At 37.6% G+C, this 11,671-nt stretch overlaps 1 protein-coding gene across 1 annotated transcript in view; it reads right to left on the bottom strand.

The window, feature by feature from the left end:
* Positions 1-11,671, bottom strand: part of LOC121864617 (N(G),N(G)-dimethylarginine dimethylaminohydrolase 1-like) — a 28,537-nt gene extending 16,866 nt beyond the window's left edge. Inside the window, exons 1-5 of the mRNA XM_042363712.1 lie at positions 11,316-11,671; positions 8,765-8,938; positions 7,873-7,975; positions 6,000-6,097; positions 1,788-1,883 (exon numbers count right to left, since the gene is read on the bottom strand). Coding sequence (XP_042219646.1) covers positions 1,788-1,883; positions 6,000-6,097; positions 7,873-7,975; positions 8,765-8,938; positions 11,316-11,456 — 612 coding nt within the window. The 5' untranslated portion in view covers positions 11,457-11,671. The remainder of the gene's footprint in view (positions 1-1,787; positions 1,884-5,999; positions 6,098-7,872; positions 7,976-8,764; positions 8,939-11,315) is intronic.

Below are 11,671 nucleotides of genomic sequence, written 5' to 3' on the forward strand. Positions count from 1 at the left end.
ATGTCTCAGACAATTCAGCCAGGATCATTATGGCATGAAATTCATCTCTCTAACACATTAGAACAGATGCTGCGAATAAAAGTTTAAACAGTAAACCATTTCACTAGGGTATAGGAGTGGTGGAGTTAGTGAGGGAGGCGACCCTTTGGGGGAAAAACTGACCACCACGGTCAGTTCCCCCTCTCCCAAGGTCGCCTCCCACCCACTGTGTCTCACTGATTTGCTGCTTCTTACTTATTTTACTATGACTGTCATTCGTTATACAATATTGTACAGTACATTATATATTTTTCATTAACCAGTAAATATACTTTACTGTAATACTGCAGTTAATTTGTGTTTATTAACACCTGTACCCTTCATATACTATATGAGGCACTGAGTGCGATAAGAGGCCAAGCACCATCCCCCCAAAATTGAGTTATAGTATAATTATCTGTACTCCACAACCTTTCCTCTATCTGCAGAAAAACACAGAAAAAAAACTGTCCCGGTATCACAATATTTGTAAGGCTGAGAGCCATATTAGTGAAGGTGATCTGCGCCTCGAGGCGGACTGAGGGGGAGTAATGGACAGGCGCCCGTGGCCCCCGATCCTCTCTCGCTCGTAGCGACTCATTATTTTCTGGTTTCTTAGCTAATGGGAGTCCATGTTTCTACAAAATTGTCATAGTCATGTTATGTAATAACACTTGAACCTTTTTTATTGTTTTCCAACTGGCATAAAGGAGGGAGGGCAAGGAAGGTGGAAGTGTGGGCTGGTGGCGCGTGGCGTGTCATGTTCCGGCCTGTCCGAGAGATGTGTCTTATAGGAGGGAAACAGGGGGAGGAGGAGGAGGTGGCTAGGAGCAAGGATGGGTGGTAATTTTGGTAATACAAATCATTGTTTACTGTAATTTTTCTAATAAAAACTAAGACTTAAGTACTGTACCTGCATTTTTTTGTTTAATTATACCGTACTTTTTGGTGCTTGGCCCCCGGTCAAAATATTGGTAAAACCTAGTACAGTATTGATTGCCTTTATCCAAAAAGAACAATGACCTTTTACTTTCTGGTGGTGGTCTTAATACATTATTGCTTCCGTGTAATGAAAATTATACCTCAACAATTCATATGAATGAAACTGCAAACACTACCCATCAAAACCAATGCAACTTTTACTATAAATAACCATCATGACTTTAGTATCTGTGAAACCAGCATTAAGAGCTCTACACACTGCCACTTGAATGAACTCAATATCTTCATTGATTCAAAAGTTATGTCATTTTGAATTTGTTCAAACTTTAAGAGAGTTTTTCTTGATTGTGATTTTTGGCGTTTGGCCCCTAGTCGCACTCGGCAAATCATTTAGAGTCATAATACATGAGGATCTCATAGGTAAAAGTAACGTAATCCGGAATGCATTTCCATATATGCTATGGTACCAAATTCATCTCTCTTAACACAATTAGAACAGATTGTGTGAATAAGTTTATACAGTTTTCGTGAGCTGTAAATATTTTCGCTTGTGCTGGTGGTCTAGATGTAATGAGAGTGTTTATCCATTTGAGATAAGATGCATAGTATACAGTAGAGTAGAGATGAGATGTGTAGGTTACAGTCTCGGAAAACTTTCCTCAGCACCGATAAACATTCTGGGGATGTGGGCTAGTGTCTGTCTGTACAAGAGGCGTAGTTTAGACTCACGGAAACTTTTCCCAGTACCCGGAAAAAGGCCAGTGCAAATTACAGTATTACTTTTAAGATAACATCCTAAGAAGGCATATACGAAAAATTAAACATACTTTCAAAATGTCCTTAGCCTCAGGAGAGCTGCCAACACACATAACATCAGGTCCAGCCATGGTCACACAGCACTTGAGGTGTAAGTGATGGCCCACCTGTGACAGAACAACACCAAGTGATTATTAATATGGTGTTCTGTCCTGCTCAACATGACTGAGTGATAGGATGTCACTGAAAAGTAGATATAAATAAACCTAAGGATGAAATTAATAGAGGTATAAGAAAGAGTTTGGTTATATGAACAGCACTATACAAAACTATAAACAGCGGGGTCTCAGAGTACACGAGGGTTACGTTCCTGGGATCCGCATAAGTGCGAATTTGTGTATATTTGGGTCCCCTGTATATATATATACACATAACCTCTTTTTTATACTTTGGTAACCTCAACCAAGGTAAAAAGGCAACTGAGTTAACTCCCACAAACCAAGTGCAGTAACCTGTATAGAAACAGTTTATTTTACTCACTCTCACCACCTTGAGCACTGCTACTAATTTTCCTCTTAGGGGCCATGATTGTGGTAAAATTAACCGGTAAAGAAAACCTTACGAGCGCAAACACCTGGGCGAGGTTCAAGGAACCACTGTGAAGCGAGATTATTATTATGGTCATAATTTATTTAGGCTGCACCATCCAGCAATAAGCCCAACCAGCTGCACCAACCAAATGGATAAAAAAAGAAAAGAAAAAAGAGAACAAAAGTTCAATGATGAATAAATATATGATTATGAAATTATATGATAAATAAGAGTGAAGCTGAATTGGTAGACTCGGTTCTCACGCAAAAGACACTCGGCTAACGAGAGATGCTGGATGGGTTGGCTCGCAAGAAAGCAAGACCCAAGCTTAAGAAGGTGGTTCAGGGGTCAGACACATTTAAGTGGGGTTGCATACTATGAATACTTGTACAAGATGTACTCTGTGACCAGACTGTACGGTGCAATATTTTTTATTGCTAATACTGTACAGGCAGTCCTCAATTTACAAAAATCCAAAGTTATGGGGAAGGCCCCATGTCCAGGTTTTGAGTTGCATGAGAAATCCAAAGTAAAATTTTTTTTAATTAAATATTTTCTCCACGTCAGAAGATACTAAGGTTCTGAGACAGACATCTTAGGCTTCTCGTGCCTGATCTGGTCAGGAGGCATATAGTGAATACATAATCTTGTGGGGAAAATTAGAATATGTTCCACAACTACTAAAAGTCAACAGTAATGCTATAAAAGTTGAGGAAAAATCATTACAATTAACCCAACCTGTACTCAAATGCACTAGGTTAATTATTAAAAAATTTATGTCAGTGCAAACTATGGGATATTTCTATTCAAATTAATTGCTCTCTTGCAAGGATTCCAGCAATACAAGTTATATTCACCTAAGTCAAGTCAGTGCCATTTTTAGAGCAAAAAATTTAAACTGTCTTTGTTAATCCTGAGACACTGACCCCTTCCCCCTCCACTGATAACTATGCACCTGGTAATCTCACCTCCTGGCTGTCAACACCTCACCTCCTCAACCCCCCCCTCCCAACGAGAAGGCAATAAGGATTTTAGAGGGTGAAGGTGGTTTTAGGCATAAAGCTTTTCTCTTATAAAATGTCACTGACTTGACTTAGCAGAATATAACTTGTATTGCTGGAATCCTTGCAAGATAGTGATTAATTTGAATGTAGACATCTAATAGCTTGCACAAGAGATAAACTTTTTAGTCCTTTAGCTTAGTACATTTGAGTACAAAGTGAGTTCAGTAATATGTTGCTCAAAATTATGGCTTTTTCACAGGGAAAAGTCTGTATAACTAACCCCAGTGGTTAGGATATTATGACATTGAATGTTACAGAATACTGTATTTCAAATAAATCTTCGTTTAGTTCTGTACATACAGTACGTATATGCAAATTCTCATATAGTGAATGGCATAAAGCAAGGGTCCCGTGTACAGTAAAATTGTGCCATAGCACTAACACTGTCATAAAGAGGTCCAGCAAGCCTGGGCTACATTTATGCTGATTTAATTTGTATTGGTACCAGTAATACTACATTTTATGCTTTATACTTTTCCCCTTTTTATCCTCGGCTTCGATGGTTCAGAATTTTCGCTAATCCGGTACCAGTCTGGTCCTAAGCTTCCTGGAATAGCGAGGTCCAGCCTGTACAATATTACACTGTATTCAGAGTCTTAGTTATCATGGTTCACAGGATCACTCGGTGAAGCAGTGGCAAGACAGTGAAACAAGGTATTTTGACTGGGAACATTGATGTGTTTAGAGTCTCAAGAGTTTGTTGACTAGATAAGTTTATCATTTCTTCTTTAGAAAAGACCTCATCAAAAATCAAATCCAGTGAAAATAAAACGTCTCAAAATGTATATAAATAGAGTCAAGCTGAAGCACAAAATTTGTTAATAATTGATCAATCAATATCATTTTCCTCTCAGCAATTAAGGACACCAGATACATTGTTACTATATCCCTGAAACTGTTCTACCTAATCCCTAATATCTGATTTTCCCTTATATTCTAAAAAACTTTCAAAATCCTACTTCTCCATGACTTCTCGATAAATTACGTTGAAATTCATGTGGAATAAAGGTAATTTACTCTTCTTAAACGTAACATATAGATATTTTTTATGATTGCTTTCGTATTGGGTGCATGAATTTTTTTCCAACTTACCACTTTTCTTCCAAATATTTATAAAGATAAATCAACAAATAATAAACCAAGCCCAATACTGTACTGTATAAAGAAAATCTATATATTACGCCATGCACAATATGTTATTCTACTACCGTTATTAATTTTTGTTTCATTAGAATCGGCCCATAAATGGCTGAGCCTTAGGGATCTGAAGGTTAGAAAAACTAGTTCTGAGATGCTGGCCGATAAAGGTGGCGTGAGAGCAACTCACGATCGTATCTCACTCTCACATGTTTGATGGGTCAATGACTCAGGACGATGGTCTGCAGTGGTTAGCTCGCTGAGAAATGTGCCATATACCGATTTTACCAAGTGATTGGTATTACTTTGCACCAAAATATTATTATAAATACTTTTCTACAGCTTTTCCTATGTAAACAGAAGGGCCCTCAAAATAAGGGGGGGCGGGGGGGGTTAGAACAATGATGCATAGCTACATAAATATTACAAATTACGTAATAAAAATACGTCAGCAAAAAGCCATAGGCAACAGCTTTCCTCGGGAATTTTTCTGAATATTTTTGTAATTTTCCGATTTTTATCGTATTTTCAGCTGGACACTCCCCTTAATGTTGGCGTGTCACTTCCAAATTAAAATCATATATCTTGGCTGGGCCTCACATTCTCTCAGTATGGTCACACTTGTTTAAAACATGTGACATTTATTCTCTGCCCTGAACTCCAAAAGAATGGGTGAGTGAAGTGTTGGTGGAAAATATAGTGTGGAAAGCCTCAGAAAGCTAGATTTGGAATCTAAATTGAAAATCCTATGTAAATTTGATGAGAGTGAGACTCGGTGATACTGCCAAACAATTCTCATAAGCTTAGTGTGTAGCACTGGGTCCAGGAAGAAAACTCAGGCTACGATAGCAAGTTTGTTTGCGTGGCGAGGAGAACTGTGCTCAAGCACGGAGAGAGAGCGAGTGACTTCCGAGGCCACCACAAATATATATACCGGCTGACTGAATAAAGCTGTCTCGGCTCAAGTCTCGAACAAGTTCAACCACGTCAGCCGGCCGACTCAACAACAGTTACAACAACAATACTAGTTTACAATTTCATGGGCATATACAAAAATGTACTTAGGCATCTGTTCAGTTACATTTACATTAATCTAAAATTGCAAAACACGATTGTGTAATAACTATGGATAACGAATAACAGTTTAAATACAAGTAAAGAATACAATAAATGAAAACTGGTATAATATCTCAAGGCATATATCTGAATAGAGAATAATGTGTAGTTATTCTTGAGTTGCTACAAGTGTAAAATTATTACTGACTACATGCATTACTTAATACAGTATGTTTATTATTGACTTATAATCATTATGCATTTTGGGCTAAGGTTTTTTTATAGGAACATATCTCAGTTTATATAATGGGGGTTTATGTGAAAATGGGATCCAATTTACAAAAGATTTTTCGGAAATAGAACCCTTTTCTAAAGAGGGGATGGCCAGTATTTAAAAATTGGTTATTTGGGTACTTTAAGGCAAATTCAACTCACCCTAATTGGTGTGCATGGGAACTCTGGAAAGGCAGAGGCAAGAGCACAGGCACCAGACTGGTTGGTGCGGGATGATAATCCAACAAAAAATTCTTTGCCTGCAACACCAACATTGAAATTAATTCATGTAAATACTAATGGAAACTATGCTAAGTTAATATAATATAGTTCTTAGACATCTTTAACCTCATATCAATAATCAAGTACCTGTAGAAAGTTTCTAGATGACATTCCTGTATGTGTAGCAGGAATGACCTGGGCACTGTTTCTTATTTACTTTATGGTACCCTCTGACAACACACTTCATCCTTGACCACCGAAGGGTCAAGATGTACCTGACGCTGCTCTGGCAACAGCCACGTCAACTGTTATGTTGGCCCATACCAACTCCCTCTCCTGAACCCTCCTCCCCACAGGAATACCGACAAGTTCTCGCCAGAAGTTACTATTTCATTTAGGAAAGGAATGGAACTAGTGTTGAATAGTGGTGAACAGTAATTAAGTCAGTGAAAAACAACTCAACAGTAACAGCTGAGTCATACCCAAGCTAGCCTTCACACAGTGAGGTCCCAGGTACCCAATGATAACTGCCCCTGAGACTCAACAACACCAGCTATATGTTAATCCATCCACGATAGGGAGGCCTGGGACCACACCTCACTCACTTGAGTGAGTGAGGTCCTGAGACACCAGATCACGTGGTGCCCCCATGATGCTACGACACCACATAGTGAATGAGTTGCTACAGCATCATGTGAGGTTCCTCATAACACCATCTGTGAGGGAATTACTACACCACATGAGGCCCTTCATAACACCATCAGTGAGGGAATTACTACACCATGTGAGGCCCCTCATAACACCATCTGTGAGGGAATTACTACACCATGTGAGACCCCTCATAACACCATCAGTGAGGGAATTACTACACCACGTGATGCCCCTCATAACATCATCTGTGAGGGAGTTACGTGTCTGCTGTTCAACACCTCAGCGCACAAAATCTACGTGACCTCCACTGTAAACATTAATCTGTATGTTCACTGTATGTTCCTTTACCTATCTCTAATGAAGGCTTTTGTTAAACAACCAATGTCAATGTATGTAATAAGTCATTTATGTCCACTGCATATTTTCAGCCTTCAGGCTGACAGAACTTTTTCAATAAACCGTTAATTATTATTATTATTATTATGAAGACACAATACTACACATACTGTATTAATTAGTAATGTAGAATTAACAGAACATTTTATATAGTACAAGGGGTCCCCGACTTACGAACGCCCGCTGATACGAACAGGGTTAAACATTGCTCTGTAAGTACTGTATGCATATAGCATGTGTTCCGACTTATGTACAAATCTGACCTGCAAACGTCCTCAGGAACGGAACCTGTTTGTAACCCGGGGACGCTCTGTATATTAATGCAATCATGAAATATTAAATATTTTGGTCACTCTAGACAGCCCAAAAACATCACTGTTCAGTGCAATCCCATTTTATATTTAACATAAAACATTTCTACCAACCAAGTGGTATCAAAAGTGAATTAAAAGGAGAGGACTTATTGTGGTTGATTCATCCATAGACATTTGGATGACACTAGATGCATGTTTATCACAGGGTCTGACAATCCCAATTACAGTATTTATCATTTCACATCTTATCAGCTTACTAGTTGCTTGGTCTGTTCTTTGTTATGGCCTTGCAGTGTTAGTACAGGAGGAAACTGGAGTATCTAGAGAAGCCTGTCATGTTTTGTAAGGTCACACTGGATAACAACACCCTTTTCACATCTCTCCTGGGCCAGGGAATGAACCCTGGTGAGATGTACCTCTATTGTATCACCAACTCCCTTAATTTGTCTCACCTGTGAAGAGTACATCTCCTCCATCTAGTGTTGCTGTCTCATCAGATATTTCAATAACAGGAAGCTCAAGCTCATTCTTCAGTATTGTTCGCATGTACTCCACCTGCAGGCAACAAGAAGACTTTTATCAAATTTTGTTTCAAACTAATGAAACACACAAAGAAGAAACCCTTCCCAGTAACTGGGTCCAATAAATGGCATGCCACGTTGAAAACACCGCTTCTCGTCCGATCAGCAACATTGGGTTTGGAAATTTGGTTAGTCCAGTACAGTACTATAGCTGGATGGGTGACTGCCTGTGAACACCAGTTGCTGTTGGCTTTAAAACTATAAAGGACCCTACTGGAAATAAGCATCTGGTGGCTTTGTTGGCCATCCTTGGTCCAATTGACAAAATATAAATTTTTATTAATATCAGGTAGGTATTTTATGCTTAAAGAACACTGTGAGCTATAATACACTTTCCATTGAGAAATTCAATGTTAAAATATTTCAAAAAATTCGAGTGATGTTTAAAACGAAAGGATAATCAAATTAGAAAGATACACAGCACAGTACAGTAGTTGTTATAAAGTAGCAAAATGGAGTACTGTGATCTTCAAGCCTTAGCAGTACATCACAGGGTGGGGGAGGGGATTTACACAACAAATAATAACAAAACAAATAAACAAATTCAAAATCATTGGTTGGAAGCAAAAGCTCTTAACCTCTGACATGACCTAACATACATTAAAAAAGAAAAGCTACAAAATTTTTAAACAAACTTATAGAACTCAGTTGTCAATATACAGTACAGGTATGCAAAAAAAGCAATAATAAAATATATACAATATCATAATAAAAATAACAGTAAAAAAAAAAAAACCATTGGTGCTGGCTAACTGTACTGTACCTCATTTTTTCTGGAGGGATGGCCAGGCTTGGTTAAGAGTGCAGTTCCATTACACACAACTGCCACATCTTCTACAAACACACAGTCTGGATGGTTCTCATCAGCCGGCAGTTCAATAACATCCAAACCAATTTCTCGCAATGTTGCTACATACACTTCATGCTGTTTCCTGGCCTGAAATATACAAGTAATAGCTAAACAATTAAAATACAATATGAACAAGAGCACCTTACCACCAACCTAACCTTACCTAGCTTCCTGGCCGTAGGACTCCGCCGCCCGGACCCCCAGGCACATTAAACATAGAGAACTTATTATTGTATGGTGTAAATTTACCGTTTTTGTGAGTGAGAGCAGCGGCCCAATCCGAGTGACTTCTAAACATAAACTGGCATTGATCGGTGATGATTTGCTGTGTAATGCCACATCACGCCGAGAAAGACAAAGTAGTGAGCGCCAAGTCACCTAATTTTCTACCAAACGAAGCAATTTCCATAAAAATCGTCATTATTATATCAGAATTCACAGATGTAAATATAGTAATATAAACATAAAAACAAATAATGTGTCGGCGGGTCAGTCATCAATATTAGCCTAATATTGTACAGTATTGGATTAATATTTAGAAATTGCAACACTTACTTATATATTGAGTCAATAATATTCCATCAGAAAGTTATATTTTTTGAGTATTTTAATCAATAAAATTACCCACAATATTAGTTGTTCAAAATGGGCAGGGTTTAGAAGTAGAGGGAAAATGTGGGGTAAAATAATAAAAAAAAAATCATCAAATAAATCTTTCAAAACCTTACCTTACATTTCCTAACTTGTAAAAATGTTAAGAATCACTTTTGAGATTATGAATCCCTCCTTACCTGAACGCCGAAAACAACACCAACACATTCTAAAAACCGAAAACATAAATAAGGTAAACTTTTTAAAGTTTTAGGATTTTTAAAGGTGGGGAAACATTAGGTCAGGTTTTCAGAATTTTTTTTCTTCACATTTTCCCTCTGCTTCAAAGCCCTGCCCACGTTGAAAAAGTAATATTGAGTATTTTTACAGTTTCAGCCACAACTCGGTTAGAGCAATTTTGTGGTTTACCATTAGTTATGTCTTGTCAATAGGAACAACTTTTTCTAATACCCCTTCCGTTGCAAATGGATATTAACCGAGAAAGTAAATTCACGTAAGAAATTAACGTAAATCTGCTGTCACCTCACGTCATCTGTTTGTTTACAGCCGACCCGTCCGGTCTGAGTTTATTCTCACAACTACAAAACATGTAAAATTACATCATGATATTTCAACAACGTTGTTTTCATTGGTACCAGATATCAAAATTAGTACAGTACGTTCTGTTTAATATAGCAGAGACGGCTTGGAAGTTAGGTAAGGTTGGGTAGGTTTCTTTGGTTGGTTAAGTCAGGTTGTATGAGGGGTGGTAAGTCCAAAACGACTCATTTCCAAAAGAAATGAAGGTCAAATTCGAATGAATCACACCAAATACCGTGGGAAAAACAAAAATATGTGGTCAAACAGTAGTTGTGGCTGAAACTGTAAATTTACCTAATATTGTTGGTCATTTTATCAGTTAAAATACTCAAATATGAATTTCAAAAGTAAACAATACACTAAATCATTTTAGTTTTTTCTCTTTCTTCCTATAAAAGACTCTATATATAAGGTGTTGGTAACTTCTAAACAGTTGGTAAATTGGTAATATTGTAGTAAACAGCAACCAAAGAATTCCCGAGATTCACTACACTCAATCGATAGAACTATATTTTCTATGATCACAGGTTAGGTTAGGTTAGGTTGCTGTTATCTGTGATTTTACAGGTAAATTTTCACTTGTTGCCGCTATACGAAATCAAAGTGTAAAGTGTTTCTCCGATGGTTTTTGATGTTAAGAACGAATTTTACCTTCATTTCTGGAGCAAATCAATAGTTTCTGAGATTTGTTGTAAGACTCAAGGTTACAGGCATTGAAAACCACGGGTAAAAGTTTTAAATCCAACCTAACCTAACCTAACCGGGGGAGCTCCATAGTCGTTCCATATTCTGGGTGTGTACTGCCACGTATGAACATATATATAATAAAATGTTAAATATTTCACTTAAATGTAATTTGCACCAGAATTGCCATTGAAGAAAATTATCTTAGAATTGTCAAAACTACTGACTGCAATTATAAAATTCCCGAGATTAGTTTGTGGCAACAAGTGAAATAATACCAAATATTTACCTTGTACCGTACTATAGTTTTTAAATTACAGTTACAAAGATATCTTCCTCACAAGCTGTTGGACTCAGAATGCATTATTTAGTATTCCAAGTACTGTATATATTTAATTTTACCAAAAATAGCTTGTTTCATGTATTTTACTGACAATAAAGGTACTGTTATCATGTCTTAGTCAACATCACGTGCAATTTCAACTCCTGGACACGTAACTCTACTGTCCAGTCACACTACTCATTGCCTTAACGTACAGTTGCATTCCCACCCTTAAACCAGGAAAAAACATATAGTATTCAAACTCACCTTTGCCAAGTCAATTGATGCTGAGATTCCGACAGCATTATTCTTGAAGGAATCTGGAATCCTACAGACAACGGCGTGAGTGTACCTAAATGGGGACATTGTGAGAAATGTGCGAAACTGCACCGCCCAGCGTCCCAGCATCACCTCTCAGCAGCACCACCTCTCTCACACTGTTCACACAACCACTTCACCTATATACCTTACTCTTCTTATCTACAACACCTGACAAACTGGCTTAACCTCCCATATTTTATCTTAAAAAGATATAATTTTATATAAAAAATAACTCCCATTAGCTATTATTTAATATAGCACTTTGACACGATGAAAAATAAACTGTTGATTATAACATTTAT

This window comes from Homarus americanus, unplaced genomic scaffold (genome assembly GCF_018991925.1).
Source record: "Homarus americanus isolate GMGI-L3 unplaced genomic scaffold, GMGI_Hamer_2.0 scaffold57965, whole genome shotgun sequence".
NCBI classification, from domain to species: Eukaryota; Metazoa; Arthropoda; class Malacostraca; order Decapoda; family Nephropidae; genus Homarus; species Homarus americanus.